The 26,267-nt window shown below is 45.7% G+C and overlaps 1 protein-coding gene and 1 long non-coding RNA gene across 3 annotated transcripts; one reads left to right on the forward strand and one right to left on the reverse strand.

Moving 5' to 3' along the window:
* Positions 1-10,903: 10,903 nt before the first annotated feature.
* LOC140422011 (uncharacterized) lies at positions 10,904-15,270 on the reverse strand. 2 transcript variants are annotated; one of them, XM_072506967.1, is made up of 2 exons: positions 15,195-15,270; positions 10,904-12,855 (listed from the first exon to the last, which is right to left on the reverse strand). In XM_072506967.1, the coding sequence occupies exon 2, from the start codon at positions 12,494-12,496 to the stop codon at positions 11,360-11,362; it is 1,137 nt and encodes a 378-aa protein (XP_072363068.1). In that variant the 5' UTR covers positions 12,497-12,855; positions 15,195-15,270; the 3' UTR covers positions 10,904-11,359. The 2 variants fall into 2 exon arrangements, with proteins under 2 accessions (XP_072363068.1, XP_072363069.1); XM_072506968.1 differs by lacking the exon at positions 15,195-15,270 and adding an exon at positions 15,093-15,178.
* A 156-nt stretch (positions 15,271-15,426) lies between these two features.
* Positions 15,427-20,644, forward strand: LOC140422030 (uncharacterized). The gene is made up of 2 exons (XR_011947229.1): positions 15,427-15,701; positions 19,354-20,644. It is a non-coding gene; the product is annotated as an uncharacterized lncRNA (long non-coding RNA).
* The last annotated feature ends 5,623 nt before the right edge of the window (positions 20,645-26,267 follow it).

The raw sequence follows: 26,267 nt of genomic DNA on the forward strand, positions 1-26,267 counted from the left end.
GCTGCTACCTCACAGCACCGAGGTCCCGGGTTCGATCCCAGTTCCGGGTCACTGTCCGTGTGGACTTTGCACTTTTTCCCTGTGTCTGCCTGGATTTCACCCCCACAACCCAAAGATGTGCAGGGTAGGTGGATTGGCCACGTTAAATTGCCCCTTAATTGGAAAAAAAAGAATTGGGTACTCTAAATTTGTATTTTAAAAAATGTTCAGTTTGTACAGTATAGGAATCAGGGTCAGTTTCCATAAGACTAGGGATGGGCAATAAATACTGGCCCAACCAGCCCGCATCCCGTAAATGAATTAAAAAAAACATTGGAGCAGAATTAGGCCATTCGGCCCATCTAGTCTGGTCTGCCATTCAATCATGGCTGACATGTTTCTCATCCTTATTCTCCTGCCTTCTCCACATAACCCCTGATCCCTTTATGAATCAAGAACCTATGTGTCTTAAAGACACTCCGTGAATTGGCCTCCACAGCCTTCTGCGGCAATGTGTTCCACAGATTCACCACCCTCTGGCTGAAGAAATTCCTCATCTCAGTATTGAGAGATTTTCCCTTAAGTCTGAGGCTGCGGCCTCCGGTTCTAGTTTTTCCTACTGGGGGAAATATTCTCTCCGTGTCCACTCTATCCAGACCTCTCAGTATCCTGTAAGTTTCAATAAGATCCCCCCTCATCCTTCTAAATTCCAACAAGTACAGACCCAGAGTCCTCAACCGCTCCTCATACGTCAAGCTCTTAATTCCAGGGATCATTCTTGTGAACTCTTTCCCAGGCCAGCACATCCTTCTTTATGTACAGGGCCCAAAACTGCTCACATTACTCCAAATGGGGTCTGACCAGAGCCTTATACAGCCTCAGAAGTACATCCCTGCTCTTGTATTGTGTCCCTCACGACATGAATGCTAACATTACATTTGCCTTCCTAACTGGCAACTGAACCTGCACATTATCCTTAAGAGAATCGTGAACAAGGACTCCAAAGTCCCTTTGTGCTTCTGATTTCCTCAGCATTTCTCCGTTTAGAAAATAGTCTATGCCTCCATTCTTCCTGCCAAAGTGCATGACCTCATACTTTTCCACATTGTATTCCATCAGCCACTTCTTTGCCCACTCTCGTAGCCTGTTCAAGTCCTTCTGCAGCCCCCTGCTTCCTCAATACTAACTGTCCCTCTGCATAGCTTTGTATCATCTGCAAACTTAGCAACAGTGCCCTTAGTTCTTCTTCCAGATCATTAATGTATATTGTGAAAAGTTGTGGTCCCAGCACAAACCCCTGAGGCTCACCACTGGTCATCAGCTGCCATTCTGAAAAAGACCCCTTTATCCACTCTGCCTTCTGCCAGTCAGCCAATCCTCTTATCAATGCCAGTATTTGTCCTTTAACACCACGGGCTCTTAACTTATTTAACAGCCTCCTATACGCCATCTTGCCAAAGGCCTTCTGGAAATCTAAATAGATCTCGTCCACTGGTTCTCCTTTGTTTAACTTCCTTGTTACATCATCAAAGAACTCTTAACAGATTTGTTAAACATGACTCCCCTTGACGAAGCTGTGCTGACTCAGCCCTATTTTATCATGTACTTCCAGATACTCCACAATCTCATCTTTAATAATGGACTCTTAAAATCTTATCAATGACCGAAGTCAGAAACCGGCCTATGATTTCCCGTCTTCTGCCTCCCTTCTTAAACAGCGGTGTTACATTGGCCATTTTCCAGTCCTTTGGGACCCTCCCTGCCTTTAGTGATTCCGGAAAGATCACCAGGAATGCCTCCACAATCTCTTCAGCTATCTCCTTTATAACCCTGGAGTGTAGTCCATCTGGGCCAGGTGATTTATCCACCTTCAGACCTTTCACTTTCCCCAGAACCTTCTCCTTCGTGATAGCCACTACACCTCTGCCCCCTGATTCGCCTGAAGTTCTGGTATCCCACTAGTGTCTTCCACCTTGAAGACTCACACAAAGTAACTTCAGTTCCTCTGCCATTTCTTTGTTTCCTGTTACTATGTCTCCAACCTAATTTTCCAGTGGTCCAACGTCTATTCTTGCCTCGCTGCTCCCTTTTATATATTGTAAAAAAACTCTTGTTATCTTCTTTTATATTATTTGCTAGCTAACATTCATATTTCATCTTCTCCCACCCACCCCCCCCCCCCCCCCCCGCCCCCTTATTGTTTTTTCAGTTGTCCTCTACTCACTTTTAAAGGCATCCCAATCCTCTGGCTTCCCACTAACCCTCGCCAGCTTGTATGCTTTTCATTTGCTTTTATGCTATCCCTGACTTTCTTTGTCAGCCACGGTTGCCTCATCCTTCCCTTAGCATCTTTCCTCCTTCTTGGAATGAATTTCTGTTGTGCCTCCTAAATAAATAACCCCCAAAACCCCTGCCATTGCTGTTCCACTGTTTTCCCTGCTAGGCTCCCCTTCCAATCAACTCTGGCCAGCTCCTCGCTCATGTCTTTGTAGTTACCTTTATTCAATTGTAATACCATTACATCTGATTCCAGCATCTTCCTCGCAAACTGCAGGGTAAATTTGTTCATATTTTGGTCACTGCCCCCTAAGGATTCCTTCACCTTATGTTCCCTAATCAGGTCTGTCTCATTACATAGCACCAAATCCAGAACTGCTTGTTCCCCAGTGGGCTCTACCACAAGCTGCTCCAAAAATTCCCTTTCTTGGGATCTGCTACCAACCTGACTGCAATATGCAGTCCACCTGCATATCGAAGTCACCCATGATTATTGTAATATGCCAATACGGTTACAGGAACCCACTTCTCGCTGGTGGTACCACTGTGCACCAATACTTGCTGTCCTTGTCCAATCAAGCACCTTTTGGGATTACCTTCTCTTCAGGTTTGCGACTGCTGATTGTGTTCCACTGTCTCAGACGTCTCCAGGGGAAATGTTGATCAGATGTTGTTCTCAGCTTCCTCTTCAGTAGCAGTAAAACTGGGGGACTCTGAGTGGTTGTGTGTGTGGTGTTGCGCGAAGTAGCCAGGAAACTGTTTAGATGTTCTTTGAAGAGATAACAAATAGGTTATACCAAGGAGAGCCAATGGATGTTATCTATCTTGACTTCCAAAAGGCCTTTGATAAGGTGCCTCACGGAAGACTGCTGAGTAAAGTAAGGGCCCATGGTATTCGAGGCAAGGTACTAACATGGATTGACGATTGGCTGTCAGGCAGAAGGCAGAGAGTGGGATAAAAGGTTCTTTTTCGGAATGGCAACCGGTGACGAGTGGTGTCCCGCAGGGTTCAGTGTTGGGGCCACAGCTGTTCTCTTTTATATATTAACGATCTAGATGACGGGACTGGGGGCATTCTGGCTACGTTTGCCGATGATACAAAGATAGGTGGAGGGACAGGTAGTATGGAGGAGGTGGGGAGGTTGCAGAAAGATTTAGACAGTTTAGGAGAGTGGTCCAAGAAATGGCTGATGAAATTCAACGTGGGCAAGTGCGAGGTCTTGCACTTTGGAAAAAAGAATAGAGGCATGGACTATTTTCTAAACGGTGACAAAATTCATAATGCTGAAGTGCAAAGGGACTTGGGAGTCCTAGTCCAGGATTCTCTAAAGGTAAACTTGCAGGTTGAGTCCGTAATTAAGAAAGCAAATGCAATGTTGTCATTTATCTCAAGCGGCTTGGAATATAAAAGCAGGGATGTACTTCTGAAGCTTTATAAAGCATTAGTTAGGCCCCATTTAGAATACTGTGAGCAATTTTGGGCCCCACACCTCAGGAAGGACATACTGGCACTGGAGCGGGTCCAGCGGAGATTCACACGGATAATCCCAGGAATGGTAGGCCTAACATACGATGAACGTCTGAGGATCCTGGGATTATATTCATTGGAGTTTAGGAGGTTGAGGGGAGATCTAATAGAAACTTACAAGATAATGAATGGCTTAGATAGGGTGGACGTTGGGAAGTTGTTTCCATTAGCAGGGGAGACTAGGACCCGGGGGCACAGCCTTAGAATAAAAGGGAGTCACTTTAGAACAGAGATGAGGAGAAATTTCTTCAGCCAGAGAGTGGTGGGTCTGTGGAATTCATTGCCACAGAGGGTGGTGGAGGCCGGGACGTTGAGTGTCTTTAAGACAGAAATCAAGATAAATTCTTGATTTCTCGAAGAATTAAGGGCTATGGAGAGAGAGCGGGTAAATGGAGTTGAAATCAGCCATGATTGAATGGTGGAGTGGACTCGATGGGCCGAATGGCCTTACTTCCGCTCCTATGTCTAATGGTCTTATGGTGCACAGAGAACACCTGACAAGAACCAGAATGAGCAGGTTCTTCCCGGAGGTGGAGGACAAATGTGAACTCTGCCAGGGGGGCTCGGCCAATCATGCCACGTGTTCTGGGTTTGCACCAGACTTGTCGGGTTCAGGATAACCTTCAAAATAATCAAAAGAAGAGGCGGGGGTGTTTAGGGAATTGGGGTTTGGGGTGTTTAGGGAGTTGGGGTTCGGGGGGGGGGGGTTCCTTCCAAGGTTGGGTTTTTGCAAACTATCTGCTCTGCACAAATTTGTTTATTCTGTATTGTATAAAACTTTTATAAAAACATTTTCATTAACATTCTCAACTTTGCCCCTCACCTCGGGCTGGATTCTCTGTTTTGGAGACGATGTCCCCATGCCGTCGGGAAAACTGTGGTCTTTTACCCCAGGAAAACTGGCGGCAAAAGGCCACAGATTCCCCGTTTTGCTGGGGGCGAGCAGGCAGTCGTCATAGAGCTTGCAGCTCTAGCTGCCGATATGGCCCCCAGCACTTCCGGGTCAGAGGATGTGCATGTGCACAGCAGCGTCCGCGCCGTGCTCCATGGCGAACTCAGACAGCGGGCCTGGACCGACAAAATTGTGCCCCGCATCAGCCGCCACGGACAGCCCACACACATTGCCCCCAACACTCCCCTGCCCGCTAATCGGCCCTTCCCCGACTGCAGCGACCCCGGACTGAGTCCAAAGCGGCCTCGCGAGGTTCCTGTACGGCTGGGACCATGAGAGTCCCGCGCCTTCGGGAATTTGGCCGGTCGGGGACAGAGTATCACGGGGTGGGCCTCAGGCGGTGGATTCTCGGTGCGGCGTACTCCACGAGTACAGCCATTATTGGGGGGGGGGGGGGGGGTGGAGAATTTAAAAACCGGCGCCAGGCCCGATTTCGACACCAAAACGGATTCTCCGCCCCATCACCGAATGCGATTTTGGTGTCGGGGGGGGGGGGGGGGGGGGGGGGGGCAGGGGGGCAGAGAATCCGGCATCGGGGGCGCGGAGAATCCAATCCTTGGTGTGGTGACCCTCAGGTTAAGTCACCGCCAGTCAGCTCTCTCTCAAACTGGGAGAGAAACCTATGGTCTTCTGGGGCGACGGTGACTTTCATTTCAATCTAACTGCATACGTGGTGAGCTCAGCAGCCTGAACTCCTCGGGGGGCCTGTTTTAATTATTTGTTCTGCACAACCATCTGATAAATCCAATGCCAGGTGAAATCGGCTGACCTGCTGTTAATTCTGTCTCAACATCGAAAGCTTCAATTTTCTTTTCTTGCTTGAAAACAATTTAATCCATTTCTCTTCACCAGTATTCTTTTTATCTTATGTTCTGCACACTCAGGGCAAAAGAATGAAGCTGTAGCATGTGGGGTTGAATGCAGATAACGCAGGTTTATTGAAGAGATAATCATAATCTTACACTAATCTTTCTTGTCACAAGTAGGCTTACATTAACACTGCAATGAAGTTACTGTGAAAAGTCCAGAGTTGTCACATTCCGGCGCCTGTTTGGGTACACAGAGGGAGAATTCAGAATGTCCAAATTACCTAACAGCACATCTTTCTGGACTTGTGGGAGGAAACCAGACCACCCGGAGGAAACCCACACAGTCACAGGTAGAACGTGGAGACTCTGTAAACACACAGTGACCCAAGCCAGGAATCGAACTGGGACCCTGGAGCTGTGAAGCAACAGTGCTAACCACTGTACTACCGTGCCACCCGTAACTCGACAAAAGTTTGATCTAGAAGTTTGATAAAGCCCACGAAGCAGCCAATGACATTACAAACTATACATGTGACTAGATTTTTAAAGTGATCACGTAACAACACAACGATAACCCCAAATATATAACATTTATGACTTCATGTGGGTGATCAGTCTGTAGAAGCGTAACCCTCTGAGGCTCCTTCTTTGACAGTAATTTTTGTGGAATTCAGCCTCAGGAGTCTGGCTCCTTTTTTGACAGTAATTTCCTTTGGAACTCGGCCTCGGAATCTTCAGTACTTGGCCAGCAAGGAAGACCTTCAGAACCTCTACTTTTATCCCCAAAGTGACCATTACATCACGTCACTGTTGGACCTGTTGTAATATGACAATTGGTCAATTTGGTCACTAGATTAATTTAATTGGGTCTTCAATTACTGACACCACCTTCTCTCATTATCTCAATGAATGTAATAGAACTGTTTCATACTGTCCCTTTATCTGATTCAAGCAATCCCTTATTTATACAGTTTCAAGTGTTGAGGCTAATAAGAGCTTGAAGGTCTCTCTTGCCAGTACATTTATCTTCATTGCACATTCTTTACATACACAGCAATTAAGCTTTTATATTTTTACAGCAAATAAAATTCAGTCTTTCATTACAACTATTGATTCATTAATTGTAACTTGATTAAGGTTCATTACTTATTAAGTCATCTGTTACTGACTGGTAGGTAATTAATACAGTAATCTTTGATTAATACTGTTGATTAATACAAGTTACATTAGTTAAAAAAAACTATTTTGTGGAAGGTAATACCTTTCTTTCTTATGAACCTTGATTGGATTGAACTTGAGCCAGACTTTAGCAACATATGATGTCCAAAAGCTTCACAAAATTATGGAACTATATTAGTTTAAACAATTTCCATGAGTTCAGCAAGTTTTGGAAACATTTTGGTTGATACAGTATTAATTTTAAAAATAAAGGTCCAGTCACATGTTGGATTTTATCATGGCTTCCTTGACCTTATTACATTTAACAATTGATTGTCATTGAAGAGTCATTGATTTTAAAAACAAAATATCATTTTTTAATATGTTCATGGGGCGTGAGCATCGTTGGTTGTGCCAGCATTCATTGCCCATCCCTAATTGCCCTTGAGGGGGCAGTTAAGAGTCATCCACATTGCTATGTGTCTGAAATCACATGCAGGTCAGACCAGGTAAGGACAGCAGATGTCCTTTCCTGAAGTACATTGGTGAACCAGATGGGTCTTTATGACAATCAACAATGGTTTCACGGTCATCATTAGACTTTTAATTCCAGATTTTTATTGAATTCAAATGTCATCATCTGCGGTGCGGGATTTGAACCTGGGTCCCCCAGAGCATTACTCTGGGTCTCTGGTTAAGTAATCAATTGACAATACCACTACGCCACCCCCTCCCCTAGAACTGAGGCATACCTACAGTTTCTGACATTACAACAGTGACTACATCTCAAAAGTACTTCAATGGCTGTAAAATGCTTTAGGAGAACCTGTGATCATGAAAGATGCGATAGAAATATAATTTATTTTTAGAATTAATCCCTAAACAAGGTGGCACAGTAGTTTGCACTGCTGCCTCACGGCGCCACGGACCCAGGTTCGATCCCGGGTGACTGTCCATGTGGAGTTTGCACATTCTCCCCGTGTATGCATGGGTCTCACCCCCGCAACCCAACGATGTGCAGGGTAGGTGGTTTGGCCACGTTAAATTGAGCCTTAATGGGAATTTTTAAAAAAAAATTATAAACAAGTATTGGTCCCCAAACTGAGCCCACTCATGAAAATCATGAATAAAGACGGAGTCTTGATTTTGTGCAACAATCATGTCTTTCTCTCCATTTCAAATCCCCTGTGAAAATCCAAACACAGCATATTGTAAATCATTCGATTTAAAACAGAACGAGTTGTTGTGATTTGGGATTCGCTGCCTGATGAAGGTGCAGGAACTTTACAGATTCTGTAGGAACAGAAACTTGCCGGGCGATGGGACTATATAAAGAATCTGTAAAGTTCCCCTTTGAAAGTTACAGTTGAATTTACTTCCTGCACCTTTGTCAGGCAGAGAATCCCAAATAACGACAACTTGTTCTGTTTTAAATCTAATAATTTCACAATATGCTGTGCAGAGAGCACAGGAGGCCATTCTGCCCATTAGATTTAAAACAGAACGAGTTGTTGTGAGCTGGGATTCAAAATAAACTTGGAAATAAACTAGGAAAATAAACTTGCAGGGCGGTGGAATTAATTTGATAGTTAATCCAAAGAGCTAGCAAGGGAACAATGGGCAGAATGGCCTCCTGTGCTCTCTGAACCTCATTTACATTTGAAGAAAGTGGGAAATATCTGGAACCCACTTCCGTCGTGCGGGATAGAAGCAGAGATGACGGAATGTTTCCCAAAGGAAATTTGATGGGCACTTGAGGGACATAAAGCGACAAGGATACGGGGAGAGAACAGGGAAATGGTTTGACCTACATAGATCAACAAGTTGTGAATCTTTGAAATTCTCCACCCCAGAGGGCGGTGGAAGCTCAGTCATTGAGTGTGTTTAAAGCAGAGACTGACAGATATCTAAATACCAATAACACAAAGGGATATGGTGATAGTGTGCGTAAAAAGGCACTGAAGTGGATGATCAGCTATGATTGTATTGAATGGTGGAGCAGGCTCGTTGGGCTGAATGGCCAAAGATAGGTAGGAAAGTAAATTGTGAAGAAGACATAAGGAGGTTAAAAAAGTATATTTGAAATGAATGGGATAACATCTGGCAAATGGGTAACAATGTGCGAAAATGTGAAATTGTTCATTTTGGCAGGAAGAAAAAGAAGCTTCTCATCGAAATAGCGAGAGTTTGCAAAGTTCCGAGACTCAGAGGGATCTGGATGTCCAAGAGCAGGAATCACAAAAGGAGAGTATACAGGTACAGCAAGTAATTAGGAAAGCTAATAGAATGTTATTGTTTGTGAGGGGAATTGAATACAAAAATAGGGAGGTTATGTTTCAGTTATACAGGGCATTGGTGAGACCACATCTGGAGCACTGTGTACAGTATTGCTCTCATTTAAGGAATGATGTTAATGTGTTGGAAGCAGTTCAGAGAAGGTTTACTGGATTCATACCTGGAATTGGAGGCTGGTCTTATGAGGAATGATTGGACAGGCTGGGCTTGTGTCCGATGGAGTTTAGGTGACTTGATTGAACGTATAAGATCCTGAGGGGCCTTGACAGGGTGGATGTGGAAAGGATGCTTCCTCTTGTGGGAGCATCTAGAAATTGGAGTCACTTTAAAAGTAATAACTTGTCCATTAAAGGCAGAGAATAACTTTTTTCTCTCCGAAGGTTTGGAGTCTTTGGAACTCTCTTCCACAGAGGGCAGTGGAAGCAGAGTCTGTGAATATTTTCAAGGCAGATCTGGATAGATTCCTGTTCATCAAGGGGGTGAAAGGTTATCGGATGGGGGTGGGGCAGCAGAAATAGGAACAGGAGTAGACCATTCGGCCCTTCGAGTCTGCCCCACCATTCAATCATGGCTGATCCAACATTTCTCTTGGCCACTTTCCTGCCCTTTCCCTGTAATGCTTGATTCTCTCGCTGATCAAGAATCTATCTCAGCCTTAAATATGGACAAGGACTCTGTCCCCACAGCTCTCAGTTCAAAGACTCACAACCCTCAGTGAAGAAATTTCTCCGTATCTCAGTCTTAATAGGCACCTCGTTATTCTGAGACGGGTCCCTCTGGTCCACAGCTGGAGCAAGACTTCCCGACTCTTATACTCCAATCCCCTTGGAATCAGGGCCAACATTCCATTAGCCTTCCTGATTACCTGCTGCACCTGTCTGCGAGCTTTCTGTGTTTCGTGCACAAGTTCCCCCAAGTCCCTTTGTGTTGCAGCTTTCTGCAGTTTTTCTCCATTTAAATAACACTGATCTTTTGTTCTCCCTTCCAAAATCAACTTCACATTTTCCCACATTATACTCCATTTTCCAACTTTTTGCTCACTTACTTAACCTATCAATATCTCATTGCAAACTGTGTGTATCCCCCTCACAACTTGTCTCTGTGGAGTTGAGGTTACAATCAGATCAGCCGGGAACTTATTGAATGGTGCAGCAGGCTCGAGGGGCCGAGTGGTCTACTCCTGCTCCAAAGCCGTATGCTATCGTGTTCGTCATAATATTTTTTTCTTTAAATTTAGAGTGCCCAATTCATTTTCTCCAATTAAGGGCCAACTTAGTGTGGCCAATCCACCTACCCTGCACATCTTTGGTTTGTGGGGGTGAAACCCACGCAAACACGGGGAGAATGTGCAAACTCCACACAGACAGTGACCCAGAGCCAGGATTGAACCTGGGACCTCAGCGCCGTGAGGTAACAGTGCTAACCAATGCACTACCGTGCTGCTCTGCATCCGTCATAATGGATTGTAGCATTTTCCTTCCTACTGATGTCAGGTTAATGGGTCTGTGGTTCCCTGTTTTCTCTCTCTCCTTAAATATTGGGGTTACATTTACCACCTTCCAATCTGCTGGAACCAATCCAGCATCTATAGAATTTAGTAAGATGATCACCAATGTATCCACTATCTCTACAGCCACCTCTTTCAACACTCTGGGATGTAGAGCAGCAGCTTTTGGGGATTTATTAATTTTTAATCCAATAAATTCTCCAGTACTACTTTTTCACGAATACTAATCTCTTTCAGTCCCTCCTGCTCACTACTCCCTTGGTTCTCTTGTGTAACAGCAGAATCCAAAAGCTGTAATCAGGTGTGAAGAATTACTGCACCACTTTCCTGTGGATTTGTGTTCCTGAAAGGAATGTGTATTTGTTGCAAATATGTAATAATTTCTTCAATGCGAGCAATTGTCTGCCTATTGTCCAACCTTTTATTGTAATTTCCCAACCTACCACAGACAACCTGTCCCTCATACCTCAACATTTCCTTCTTTGAGAAAGACCCAGAAAAATTAAACAAAGAAACATATAACCACCATATCCCATCTTCATGGCAACGTGGCATGCTTTGGGGGGTTGCAAACAGAAATAGGAATTAACTATATTTTAACTTCCCACACATTTTCACTCTGTAACCCTTGTGAAATTGGAAATCACGTAGTCGCAACAAAGCTCAAAGAGCATCAGCCCACTGGAGGAAAAGTTGTGAGATCAGCCATTCCAGCAGAAAGAAACCCCGATCATCCCAATTGACAGGATGAATAAATTGCAGTCCGAATGAAATGGAGAGTAGAAACAATAACAGCACAATCCAATCCCTGCAATCAATTGTGAACTTGTTGGTGACTCAGCAGATGGGATGGATCATTCAACGTCTCCCCTAATCAGAGCAGGTGAATGGCCTCTCGGAGTGTGAACTCGCTGATGTCTCTGCAGGGTGGATAAATGTCGGAATCCCTTCCCACAATGAGAGCAGGTGAACGGCCTCTTCCCAGTGTGAACTCGCTGGTGACGCTTCAAGTGGGATGAATCACTGAATCCCTTCCCACACTGAGAGCAGGCGAACGGCTTCTCCCCAGTGTGAGCTCGCTCATGTTTCCACAGGGTGGATGAATGACTGAATCCCTTCCCACACTGAGAACAGATGAACGGCCTCTCCCCTGTGTGAACCCGCTGGTGTATCTTCAGGCTGGATAACTGAGCGAATCCCTTCCCACACTGAGGGCAGGTGAACGGTCTCTCCCCAGTGTGAATTCGCTGGTGTGTCCGCAGGGTGGATAAATCTCGGAATTCTTTCCCACACTGAGAGCAGTTGAATGGCTTCTCCCCACTGTGAACCCGCTGGTGTGCCTGCAGGTGGGGTGACTGAGTGAATCCTTTCCCACACTGAGAGCAGGTGAATGGCCTCTCCCCTGTGTGAATTCGCTGATGTGACTTCAGGCTGAATAATGCAGTGAATCCCTTCCCACACTGAGAGCAGGTGAATGGCTTCTCCCCAGTGTGAACCCGTTGGTGTGACTTCAGGCTGAATAACGCAGTGAATTCCGTCCCACACTGAGAGCAGGTGAATGGACTCTCCCCAATGTGAATTCGCTGGTGTGTCTTCAGGTTGGATACCTGAGTGAATCCCTTCCCACACTGATCGCAGGTGAACGGCTTCTCCCCAGTGTGAACCCGTTGGTGTGACTTCAGGCTGGATAACGCAGTGAATCCCTTCTCACACTGAGAGCAGGTGAACGGTCTCTCCCCAGTATGAATTCGCTGATGTGACTTCAGGGTGGATGAATGTCTGAATCCCTTCCCACACCGAGAGCAGATAAACGGCTTCTCCACAGTGTGAACTCTTGCATGTGACTTCAGGCTGGATAATTCAGTGAATCCCTTCCCACACACAGAGCAGGTAAATGGCCTCTCTCCAGTGTGACTGCGTCGATGAATCTCCAGCTTAGATCGGACTCTGAATCTCTTCCCACAGACTTCACATTTCCACAGTTTCTCCATGTTTTGGGTCTCGTCGTAACTCTCCAGATCAGATAATCAGTTGAAGCCTTGACTACACACACAACACGTGTACAGTCTCTCCCCGCTGTGAATGGTGTTATGTTTTTTCCGGCTGTGTAACTGGTTAAAGCTCTTTCCACAGTCAGTGCACTGGAACACTCTCACTCGGGTGTGTGTGTCTTGGTGCTTTTCCAGTCACAATGATGTTTAAAATCGTCTGTAGCGAACAGAACAGACAAACATTTCTCCTTCTCGATTCAAAGGCCGATGATATTCAGGCCCCGACGAACCGAGCGACTCTGGCAGATCAAGATGTGACTTTTGAGATTTCTGTCTGTAATTCCTCCTCTTCTAATATCCTGTAAAAACAATTTACAAAAGACATCATTGTCAGTAAAGGATAGAAACTCAGAACAGACAATTTTTATTTCTCTGTAACATTTTATCCTCTCTCACTCTGCAAAAGCTGTAAATCTCCATCCCACACACTCTCCCTCCATTCTCACACTGCTCCACAACGAGTGAAGAAATCCCTCCTCATCTCTGCTTTCTCTCCATTTTCCTGCCTGTTATCCATAACCCTCGACTCCCTCGTCATCAGAAATCTGTCTGGGTGGGAACCATGTGATGCGGTGCAGGAGTAGCTGCTTTTCCGCAGATTCTGATGCCACTCATCTAGAATCCGTAATTTATCCTGATTGCCCGACACTCATCTACCTGATCCTTGAATTAATATTTGTTCTCATGTCTCTGGAAGACATTGGGATTAGGTAAGGCAAGATTAAGAAATCCGTCGATAAAAGAGGGAAGGTTGATTCAGTGGAAATGGAGCTGCCTTTTCAACATGGCGGCCTGACCCTCAGGAGGTCTCTCGACCCCGCGCTCTCAGGGACTCTCTCGGAGGTCGACTGCCGACATTCTCCGTGTTATTGACCAGCGGCTGAGTGAGCTGATTCAATACCTCTCATTGAGCTCATGAGGCCGAGCTGCAAAACACCATGAAGAGGCTCATTGATCCCGGGGCTGCGAGGGAGACCGGGAAAGTGAAGGACGTAGGAGGGAATATGGTCTTGGAGCCGATGGGTGAGAATGGGGAGTTTTGGGACTTCTATAGCAAGCTGTACGAGTCAGAACCCCCTGCCGGGGCGGGGGCGATGAGGCAGACCTTAGAGGGGTTGGAGTTCCTGAAGATGGAAGAGGAGCAGGTGGAGGCCCTGGGGGCCCCAATTGCACTGGTAGAAGCATCCTTCACTTTCCCGGTCTCCCTTGCAGTCTCCTGCTTCCTCAACTGGTGCCCTAGCATCCTGCTCGCCTTCTCCCCCTACTCATACACCACCCTTCTTACCCTTCTCAACTGCCCCAGCGCCTTTCCCGTAGATAGAAGCCTAATGGATCGCTGTGTCTATTCGGAATCCTGGATATCCGTTATCCCTTCTTAGTTCCCAAATAACAGAGATCAAGTCTGTGCTTTTTGGCAAAGTTCAGTTGAACTTTGTCAGCTTGTGCCACTGGTAAACTTTGTTTGTCAACACAAGGTTAGGTCAGATTGATTGTCTTTAGCAAATACAGTAGTTGAGTTTTCATTCAATTACAAATTGTGATAATTCTTCAAATTATAATACACAGTATAAAATGACTGAGTGATTTAAAAAAAAGAAAGATGGCGATTTAGCAAAAGCAAGTAAAGGAAATAGGTTTCAGAAAGTGATAGATAGAGGGACTGGAGGTGATGCAACTGGGCAAGGTCCCTGGTCTGGAGGGGTACCTGGTGAAATTTTATAAGAAATTCTCTGGGGTATTGGGGCCAGGGGTGGTAAGGGATTTTAACGAGGCAAGGGAGCTGGGAGTGCTCTCCCAACGTTGTTGCAGGCTTCGATCGCCCTCATTTTGAACCAGGAAAAGGACCTCGAACAATGAAATGAAATGAAAATTGCTTATTGTCACAAGTAGGCTTCAAATTAAGTTACTGTGAAAAGCCCCTAGTCGCCACATTCCGGCACCTGTTCGGGGAGGCTGGAACGGCAACGCGAGTCATACAGACCGATTTCCCTGCTAAATGTAGATGCCAAACTATTGGCTAAGATCTTGGCCTCGAGAATAGAGGATTGTGTCCCAGGGGTGATAGGGGATAACTAGAGGGGTTTGTGAAGGGGAGGCATCTGGCGGCCAACATCAGGAGGCTACTCAATGTGATCACGATACCTCCAGAGGGACGAGAGATAGAGGTGGTGGTCGCCATGGATGCAGAGGTCTTTGATCGAGTGGAGTGGGACTATTTGTGGGAGGTCCTGGGGCGGTTTGGATTTGGACAGTGTTTTGTGGACTGGGTCCGGTTGTTATACCATGCACCGGTGTCGTGTGTACCGACAAACCAATTGAGTTCAGATTATTTCAGGCTGCACGGGGGGCAGGGGTGCCCGCTCTCCCTACTGCTGTTTGCCCTGGCTATAGAACCATTTGCGATGGCACTGAGAGCGTCAGGGGATATTGGGATGGTGGACAGTATGAAAGAGACCATTCGTTTAGCCAGACAAATAAATGTGTCAAGCTGAGGGAGCAAACGGTGTAAATGTGTTAGAGAGAGACCTGGGCCAACCTTTCCGGAGTCTGCACCCTCCCTGTAATTACTTCCTTTTCCTTCAGTTGCTGCAAGTGACCAATTGAAGGTGAGAATGAGAAAAGAAAGTGTTTTACTCACAGATGTTGGAGACAGGAGAGCATTTTAGTCTGTGTGAAGCTCAGTCTCCATTCACACAAACGCGCGCTGATTGGCTGGAGAACAAGAGTCCTTCCGGTTCTAATTCTTCCCATTGGTCAATACCTCAGCAGGAAGGTCAGGGGTGGGCCTTCTGTCGCACATGCACACCCTCTCCTCTTTCTTGGACATGCGCAGTCCCGTGCAGGGGGAGGGGAAATCATCCAGAGGCTTCTCGCTCTCGCCGCAGCTGTCAGCCGGAGCCGTCAGGCGGTTGCCTGGAAACCTTGCCTCGAGGAGGGGGAACAATGAGTGGGGAGGAGCTGCAGTGTCCGCGCGCCGGACCTGCGCACTGGAACCGTGAGACGTCTCCGCGGATTCCTTTGCGTGCGCCGGAAGAGTTGGTGATCCCCTATCCAATCAGCTCCCCCGTTGTCTGAAGGCAGAAGCTGGACACTGAGCAAAACTGGGACCTCACAGACGAAAAACGTCCTCCTGTCTCCAACATCTGTGAGTAAAACACTTTCTTTTCTCCTCCTTTCTATTCCTTTTCTCATTCTGACCTTCAATTGGTGACTTGCAGCAACTGAAGGGAAAGGAAGTGAATCCAGGGAGGGTGCAGACTCTGCAAAGCTTGGCCCAGGTCTCTCTCTCTCTCTCTCTCTTAAAGACATTGACACCCTTTGCTCCCTCAGCTTGACACATTTATTTGTCTGGCTAAAAGGATGGTCTCTTTCCCAATGTTCACAATTAAAGGACTGGTTTCTCCAGGCAATGGCTGACATTTAAGGGGACAGTAAATTAATATCAGACAGAGACATGTCTCCTGTTGTTATATGGTAGAGATTAGATATATTATTTATAGTTATGTAATAACGTACATTTATTATTATTTCTAGCCTTGTAATTTTGTACTGTAGTTATGTAATATATTTCCGGTTATTAGTCCACGGGGACCAGTGGGGTGTGGGAGTCATTGAATATATTCACGGATGAGTTGGACAGATTTTTAATAAATTGTTATGTTTTAATTCGTTTTGAAACATTGAGTGCAACAGAGTAACAGAAAAAATTGTGGGAAATGGGCACAGAGCAGAACAAGAGATATTGCCAACATAAATCCAAGCAACACATTGCAGAATTAATTTGGAACAAGATATTTGAGTGATGAAATGCCAGATCAATTGAACAACCAGTTAACAGGTTAAAGTAGTGAGTGGGGAAAGAACGTAAGATTATATCACAATTCATAGATTATTATAGAATTTACAGTGCAGAAGGAGGCCATTCGGCCCATCGAGTCTGCACCGGCTCTTGGAAAGAGCACCCTACCCAAGGTCAACACCTTCACCCTATCCCCCAAACCCAGTAACCCCACCCAACACTAAGGGCAATTTTGGACACTAAGGGCAATTTATCATGGCCAATCCACCTAACCTGCACATCTTTGGACTGTGGGAGGAAACCGGAGCACCCGGAGTAAACCCACGCACACGCGGAGGATGTGCAGACTCCGCACAGACAGTGACCCAAGCCGGAATCGAACCTGGGACCCTGGAGCTGTGAAGCAATTGTGCTAACCACAATGCTACCGTGCTGCCCGACCAATCCACTTAGCCTGCACATCTTTGGGTTGTGGGGGCGAAACCCACTCAAACACGGGGAGAATGTGCAACCTCCACACGGACAGCGACCCAGAGCCGGGATCGAACCCGGGACCTCAGCGCCGCGAGGCTGCAGTGCTAATTCAGTTTGTAAACCCAAAAATATTACAAACAGACTAACAGCATAATCAAATTAATATGGTACGAAGTCTTACAACACCAGGTTAAAGTCCAACAGGTTTGTTTCGATGTCATTAGCTTTCGGAGCGCTGCTCCTTCCTCAGGTGAATGAAGAGGTCTGTTCCAGAAACATATATATAGACAAATTCAAAGATGCCAAACAATGCTTGGAATGTGACCATTAGCAGGTGATTAAATCTTTACAGATCTTTACAAATTAATATGAATCACACAACATAGATGACATAGAACTCCTATAGTGCAGAAGGTCATTTGCCCCTTCAAGTCTGCAGTGAGCCTCAGAAAGAGCATTTCACTTTAGACCACGCCCCATCCTATCTTCGTAACCCGGTGCATTGATCATGGTCAACCCACCTAACCTACACATCTTGGACACTAAGGGGCAAATTAGCGTGATCAATCCACTTTCACTGCACATCTTTGGACTGTGGGAGCAAACCAGAGCACCCGGAGGAAACACACATAGAGACGAGGCGAATATGCAAACTCCACACAGACAGCCCCCCAAGACTGGAATTAAACCTGGGTCCCAGGCGCTGAGGTAGCAGTACTAACCACTGTGCCCTACTCTGGGCCTAAGTTAAATTGAATTCACTCATGGAAAGCCCAGGAGGAACAAGTAAGTCAAATTGGAGCCTATGTATTTGAGATAGATTAACTGCCGCCATTAGTTAGGCGACAGAGAGAACAAAAGAACAGATTTTCACGCCACAATCGGGCGTGCTCCATTACCCCCTCCTCCAACTCACTTTACACCACAGGCACCAAAGTCTCCTCAAACTGCTCCTTTCACGGATAAAAGCCCCGTCTGTACCAGAGTAGGATAAAGTCAACAACACATAAACCCTCCCATAATAAGAAAAATACAAAAGAATCACAACCACAATAGATCCAAGGGGACATTCCTCAATAAGACTGAGGACCCGGAGGATTAACCCCACGGCCAGACTGTCGTTACCCTCAGGACATCTTCTCCAAAATGAGAAGAAAAGAAGGGCCAACAAGGGAATGGGGATCGAATGTCCCTCCCGCATTTTAGACCCACCTGTGAAGACCTGCATCCACCATCCACCCTTCAACAATGGTGCCACTCGGTTTTGCCATGATTAACGCTCGGATAATAGAAGACAACGGATAATAAGCACACGGCACATCTACCATAACTGAGATAAGATAATCCGAGTCCCTGCAACACTTGAGGAGAAGATATTCAATGGCGCTCACAGAATAACAACTCCCTTCACCAGGATAAAAGATAACAAATTCAGACAACGAAACAGTGATAAGGAAAGAGTCCAGATTAGAGCCCAAGTTAGTCTGAGCTGCAACCATCCCTCCAAATCCTTGCGCTTCATGGATTTAATGAAGGCAAAGGCAGTAGTCGGATTATCGAAAGTCTTGACGGAGTTGTCGGATACAATTTTCAGGGTCGCTGGTAAAGCGACATAATTCACTCCCGCAGCCTTCAGTTCCCTTCAAACTTCATCGAAGCCTCGATGCTTCGTTTGCGTTGCTGTTGAAAAATCCTGGAAGAAGGAAAATCCTCATTCCTTATGCAGCCAGGTCCCACCTCATCTTACCCGTTTCCAGGACCTACTGCTGTCTTTCAAGTTGTGGAAGTGAATGATTACAGGCCTGGGATGAAAACTATCCTTCGGCCTCAAAGACAGGATCCAATGCCCTTTCTAATTTGAAACACCCAGACTTCACATCCAGCTTGGGAAAACGTGGCAGCCGGTCCTCGAAGAACCTAACGGGAGCTTCACCCTCCACACCTTCTGGCAGGCTGACGACTCGGATGTTCTTTCTCTGACCCTCGGTTCTCCAAGTCCGCCAGGCTTCTCCCACGCCACTCAGCTGGTTCTCCAAGGATTTAATTCTTGCCTCCTCCGAGGAGGCATCTCGCTCAATGTTCAGGATTCTCTCTTCCGGATCGTCGAGCCTCTTCATGGTGTTGTTCAGCTCGGCCTCCTGAGCTGACAGATATTGAGTCAGCACACCCAGCCTCTGGTCAAGAACACGGAGAATGTCGCTGACATAGATCGGCCAATGATCCCACAGAATAAATGAGCAGGTTCGATGGGCCAAATGGCCAACTGCAGCTCCTATTTATTGTGATCTCTGTGCCCAGGACAGGAAGCAGTGAGCATGGATCTGTCAATCAGCCTGAATGAGCACCTTCAGGAGAATTGGGAGGGTGAATATTAGATACAGCAGGGTGAGAATGGAGGGAGAGTGTGTGGGATGGAGATTTTGGGGAATGAGAGAGGAAAGAATGTTATCTAGGAACTAGAATTGTCTGTTCTGAATTTCTATCCTGTATTGACAGTGATGTCTTTTGTAAATTGTTTTTACAGGATATTAGAAGAGGAGGAATTACAGACAGAAATCTCAAACTTCATGTCTCAATCTGGCTGAGCCTCTTAATTCCTTGGAACTGGATATCACCGGACTTTGAATCTCGAAGGAGAAATGTTTGCTCAATCTGTCGGCTTCAAAAGATTTTAACCATCAGTGTGACTGGAAAAGCACCGAGAGACACACAACCGAGTGAGAGTGTTCCAGAGCACTGACTGTGGAAAGAGCTTTAACCAGTTACACAGCCTGAAAAGACATCACACCATTCACAGTGGGGAGAAACTGTACACGTGTTCTGTGTGTGGACGAGGCTTCAACTGATTGTCAAACCTGGAGAGACACCAGGACACCCAAAACATGGGGAAACCGTGGAAATGTGGGCACTGTGGGAAGGGATTTAGTGCTCCATCTCAGCTGGAAGCTCATCGACGCAGTCACACTGGGGAGAGGCCGTTCACCTGCTCTGTGTGTAGGAAGGGATTCATTCAGTTATCCGCCCTGAAGTCACACCAGCGAGTTCACACCGGGGAGAAGCCGTTCACCTGCTCTCAGTGTGAGAAAGGATTCACTACTTCATCTAACCTGCTGACACACCAGCGAGTGCACACTAGGGAGAGGCCGTTCACCTGCTCTCAGTGTGAGAAGGGATTCATTGCTTTATCGAACCTGCTGACACACCAGCGAGTGCACACTGGGGAGAGGCCATTCACCTGCTCTCAGTGTGAGAAGGGATTCACCACTTCATCGAACCTGCTGACACACCAGCGAGTGCACACTGGGGAGAGGCCGTTCACCTGCTCTCAGTGTGAGAAGGGATTCATTGCTTTATCGAACCTGCGGATACATCAGCGAGTTCACACTGGGGTGAGGCCGTTCACCTGCTCTCAGTGTGAGAAGGGATTCACTAGGTTATCCAGCATGCAGATACACCAGCGAATTCACACTGGGGTGAGGCCGTTCACCTGCTCTCAGTGTGAGAAGGGATTCACTCGGTTATCCCACCTGCAGAGACACCAGCGAGTTCACACAGGGGAGAAGGTGTTAACCTGCTCTTCGTGAGAGAAGGTATTCAGATATCCATACACCCTGCAGGAACACTAGCGAGTTCATACCTGGAAGAAGCCATTCACCTGCTCTGAGCAGGGGAGACATTCAGTGATCGGTCCCAACTCCGGAGACACTAGCGAGTTAATTCTGGGGAGAGACCATTCATCTGCTCTCAATGTGGGGAGGGGTTTTGTGATTTGTGACTCCAACAAGTTCACAATAAATTACAGATGTTGGCTCCGCTGTTATTGTTTCTGCTCTCACTGACATCCAGGACTGCATTCTGCTCATTGACATCTGGTGAATGGTGATGATTGGAGGGTTTCTTTCTGCTGGACTGGCCGGTCTAACACCTCTGCCTCTGGTGGGCTGATCATTTTTGAGGCTAGTTGCGATTACCTGGTTCCAAGTTTGTCGAGGAGCACAGAATGAAAAGGTGTTTGCACGTTGGAAGATATTTAGTTCCCAAAGCAGCCATGTTGCCATGAAGATGGGCTATGGTGGTTACAGGGTTCTTTTGTCTAATTTATCTGGGTGTTTCTCGCAGAAGGAAACTGTCATGGTCTGAGGGGCAAGTTGTCTGTGGTAGATTGGGAAATTACAAGAAACATATCACTGAAAGTGGCAACGCAAGTGGATAAGGAGCTAAGAAGGCAGACGGCATGCTTGTCTTCATTGGTCGGGGCATTGAGTTTAAAAATTGGCAAGTCATGCTGCAGCTGTACAGAACCTTAGTTAGGCCACACGTGGAATATTGCCTACAATTCTGGTCACCACATTACCTAAAGGATGTGGAGGCTTTGGAGAGAGTACAGAGGAGTTTTACCAGGATGTTGCCCGGCATGGAGGGTATTAGCTGTGAGGAGAGGTTAGATTAAAGTCAGATTGTTTTCACTAGAGCGACGGAGGTTGAGGGACAACCTGATAAAAGTTTACAAAACTGAGTGGCATGGACAGAGTGGATAGTCAGAAGCTTTTTCCCAGTTTGTAAAAGTCAATTACCAGGTGACATAGGTTTAAGGTGCGAGGGGCAAAGTTTAGCCGAGATGTGCGAGGGAGTTTTTTTTACACAGAGGGTGGTGAGTGCCTGGAACTCGCTGCCGGAGGAGGTGGTGGAAGCAGGTACGATCGTGACGTTTAAGAGGCATCTTGACGAATACATGAATAGAATAGGAATAGACGGATACAGACCCTGGAAGCACAGAAGGTTTTAGTTTAGTCAGACATCATGATCCGAGCAGGCTTGGTGGGCCGAAGGGCCTGTTCCTGTGCTGTACTGTCCTTTGTTCTTTGTTGTTCTTTGAATGCCGATAGACAGGCAACCACTCGCATTTTATTTACATAAAATATAGATACCTTTAAGAAGCAAAAATTAAACAGCAAAATGAAGCTATCGTGACTAACAAGAAATGTTAAAGATTCCATTAGATCAATGGAGGAGGCAATATAGTAGTGAGCCTGGGGATTGGGAACTTGTTTTAGAATTCAGCAAAGGATCAAGAAACTGATGAAGAGAAAATAGAATATGAGAGCAAACTGGGGAGAACTGGAAAAGCTTCTATTGGAATGTGAAAAGGAAAAGATTAGCAAAGACCAATGTGGGTCCATTCCAGGCAGAGACAGGAGAGTTTATAATGGGTAATAAGGAAATGGCAGAGAAACTAAACAATGTGTGTCTGTCTTCACAGAGAAAGATACAGAAATTGTCTGAAAAATATCAGAGAACCAAGGGACCAGTGAGCAGGAGGAACTGAAAGAGATTAGTATTAGTGAGAAAGTAGTACTGGAGAAATTAATGTGGTTGAAAGTTAATAAATTTCCAAAAGCTGCTGCTCTCCATCCCAGAGTGTTGAAAGAGGCGGCTGTAGAGATAGTGGATACATTGGTGATCATCTTTCACAATTCTACAGATTCTGGAATGGTTCCTGCAGATTGGAAGGTGGTAAATGTAACCCCACTATTTAAGGAGGGAGAGAGAAAACGGGGAACCACAAACCCATTAGCCTGATATCAGTAGGAGGGAAAATGCTACATTCTATTATAAAGGATGTGATAACATACGAATTAGGAGCAGGACTAGGCCACTCGGCCCCTCGAGCCTGCTCCACCATTCAATAAGTTCCCGGCTGATCTGATTGAAACCTCAACTCCACAGAGGCCCCTTAGAAAATACGTCTGAGGAAATAGTAAGAATATTCTTTATTATTATAATCTTTATTATTGTCACAAGTAAGCTTACATTAACACTGCAATGAAGTTACTGTGAAAATCCGCTAGTCGCCACACTCCAGCACCTGTTCGTGTACACAGAGGGAGAATTCAGAATGTCCAATTCACCTAACAAGCACGTCTTTTGGGACATGTGGGAGGCACCCGGAGGAAACCTACGCAGTTTTGGGGAGGACGTGCAGACTCTGCACAGGCAGTGACCCAAGCCGGGAATTGAACCCGGGTCCCTGGAGCTGTGAAGCAACAGAGCTAACCACTGTGCCTTCATGCTGCTGTGTCAGTTATGGGGAACAAGGAAATGGCCGAGGAGTTAAACAGACATTATGCATCAAGATACTTCGAATATCCCATTAATATTAAAGAATACGGAGGGAGCAATTAAGTACCATCACTGGAGAAGTCGTATTGGACAAACTAATGGGGATAAGATAAGTCCCCTGGATGGCTGCATCCTCGGATCTGCAGGGATAGTGGATTGATTGTAATTTTAAAAAAATCCTTGGATTCTGGAGCAGTACCAGAGGATTGGAAAACTGCCAATGTGACAACCCCCCGATTCAGAATGGGAGGGAGGCATAAAATGAGACACTATAGGACGATTAGCCTAACATTTATTATTTATTTGTTGTTTTTTTTAGCTTAACGTTTATTATTGAAAAAATGTTGGAATAAATGAGGAAGTAATAGCAGCACATTCAGAAAATCTGAAGATATTAAGGCTGAGAGATTTTTAAAAAAATGTAAATTTAGTGTTCCCAATTCATTTTTTCCAATTAAGGGGCAATTTAGCGTGGCCAATCCACCTACCCTGCACATCTTTTGGGTTGTGGGGGCGAAACCCACGCAAACACGAGGAGAATGTGCAAACACCACACGGACAGTGACCCAGAGCCGGGATCGAACCTGGGACCTCGGCGGCGTGAGGCAGCAGTGCTAAACACTGTGTCACCGTGTTGCCCAGCTGAGATAGATTCTTGATCAGTCAGGGAACCGAGGATTACGAGGAAAGGGCAGGAAAGTGAACGTGAGGAATGTTGGTTTCAGCCATGATCCGATTGAAATGTGCAGCAGGCTGGAAGGGCCGAATGGCCTACTCCTATTCCTTATGGTCTTATTCCCACCTACCCCTGATAAATTTTCACCCCCTTGCTTTTCAAGAATCTATCCAGCTCTGCCTTCAAAATATTCACAGACTCTGCTTCCACTGCTCTTTGAGGAAGAGAGTTCTAAAGACTCACAACCCTCTCAGAGAAAAAAGTTCTCCTCTGCCTTAAATGGGCAAGTTATTACTTTTGAAGTGACTCCAATTTCTAGATTCTCCCACAAGAGGAAACATCCTTTCCACATCCACCCTGTCAAGGCCCCTCAGGATCTTTCACGGTTCAATCAAGTCACCGAAACTCCATCGGACACAAGCCCAGCCTGTCCAATCATTCTTATAAGATCAGCCTCCAATTCCAGGTATGAGTCCAGTAAACCTTCTCTGAACTGCTTCCAACACATTGACATCATTCCTTAAACGAGAGCAATACTGTACACAGTGCTCCAGATGTGGTCTCACCAATGTCCTGTATAACTGAAGCATAACCTCCCTACTTTTGTATTAAATTCCCCTCACAATAAACAATAACATTCCATTAGCTTTCCTAATTACTTGCTGTACCTGTATACTCGCCTTTTGTGATTCATGCTCTTGGACACCCAGATCCCTCTGAATCTCAGAGCTCTGCAATCTCTCACCATTTAGATAATAAGCTTTTATATTCTTCTGGCCAACATGGACAATCACACCTTTTCCCACGTTCTCCAATTGACAGATCTTATTCCACTCATTTAACATCTACCTTTGTAACCTCAATATGTCCTCTTCACAATTTACTTTCCTACCTATCTTTGTATCATTGGAACATAGGAGCAGGAGTTGGCCATTCAGCCCGTCGAGCCTGTTTCATCATTCAATACGATCATGGCTGATCATCCACTTCAATGTCTTTTCCCCCACACTATCCCCATATCCATTTGTGTTATTGGTATTTAGAAATCTGTCTCTGCTTTAAATACACACAGTGACTGAGCTCCCACAGCCCTCTGGGGTAGAGAATTCCAAAGATTTACAACTTGTAGATCTCTGTAGATCAAACCATTGCCCCGTTCTATCCCCATATCCCTGTCAGTTTATTTCCCTCAAAAGCCCATCCAATTTCCCTTTGGAAACATTCCAACATCTCTACTTCTACCCGCATCATAGGAAGTGGCTTCCAGGTATTTCCCACTTTCTTCAAATGCAAATGAGTCTCAGAGAGCACAGAAAGAGGCCATTCTGTCCATTGTTCCCATGCTAGCTCTTTGAATGAGTTATCTAATTAGTCCCATCGCCCGGTGAGTTTCTTTTTCTACAGAATCTGTCCAGTTCCCTTGTTAAAGTTACAGTTGAATTTACTTCCTGCACCTTTGTCAGGCAGTGAATCCCAACAACTCGTTCTGTTTTAAATCGAATAATTTTACGATATGCTGTTTGGATTTTCACGGGGGATTTGAAATGGAGAGAAAGACATGGTTGTTACACAAAATCAAGACTCAGTCTTTATGAGTGATCTTCATGAATGGGAAGAGTGTGAAATACCCAGGTTTGCGGTGCCAAGGTGCCAGTCTGCCAGTGTCAAGGTGCACACGTTCCAGGGGCTGGGCTGGAGAGCCACCCTGCCCTATCCCTGACCACTCAGGGGCCTCCAATGGCCCGGGAACCCCTCAGGTACCGTGATGCCTGGCCCATGTCTGTGTGGGCCAATACTAATCGGCGTCCATGTGACCGATGGGGACTCGGACTCTCCTGCGATCTAACTGGCGCACTTGGATTCGCGCCTTGCGCATCGTGGCCATGAGATTGTGCCCTGATTCTCATTTGCTGTAAAAATGTCAAAGGTTAATTGCTGTGTATGTAAAAAATGCGAAATGAAGATAAATGTACTGGCAAGAGAGACCTTCAAACTCAGATTAGCCTCAACATTTGAAACTGTATGAATAAGGGATTGTATAGAATCAGATAAAGGGATAGTATGTAACAGTTCTATTGTATTCCTGTCTAAGATAATGAGAGAAGGTGGTGTCAGTAATTGGGGATCCAATTAAATTAATCCAGTGACCAAATTGACCAATTGTCATGTTACAACAGGCCCAACTCTGACGTGAGGTAATGGTCACTTTGGGGATAAAAGTAGAGGTTCTGAAGGTCTTCCTTGCTGGAGACTCCTTTACTGAAGACTCCTGAGGCCGAGTTCCAAGGAAATTACTGTCAAAAAAGGAGCCAGAGAGGGTTACGCTTCTACAGACTGACCACCCACATGAAGTTGTAAAAGTCAATGTCTTTTGTTCAGTAAACCTTATTTATTTAATAAACCTATTTTAAAATCTACTATCCAGAGAATTCTGCCTTAGTCTTAATTGGTTAATTTATTAAATGGTAGGTTGGGTGGTGTGGCTGAAAACAATTAATTTCCAGAAAACAAGATCAGATAACCAAAATCTTCAATTTAAAAACTTGCATTTCTATAGCGCCTTTCACAACCACAGGATATCCCAACGTGCTTTCCAGTCAATTAAATATTTTTGAAGTGTCACTGCTGTAATGTAGGAAAAG

This window comes from Scyliorhinus torazame, chromosome 5 (assembly GCF_047496885.1).
Source record: "Scyliorhinus torazame isolate Kashiwa2021f chromosome 5, sScyTor2.1, whole genome shotgun sequence".
NCBI lineage: Eukaryota > Metazoa > Chordata > Chondrichthyes > Carcharhiniformes > Scyliorhinidae > Scyliorhinus > Scyliorhinus torazame.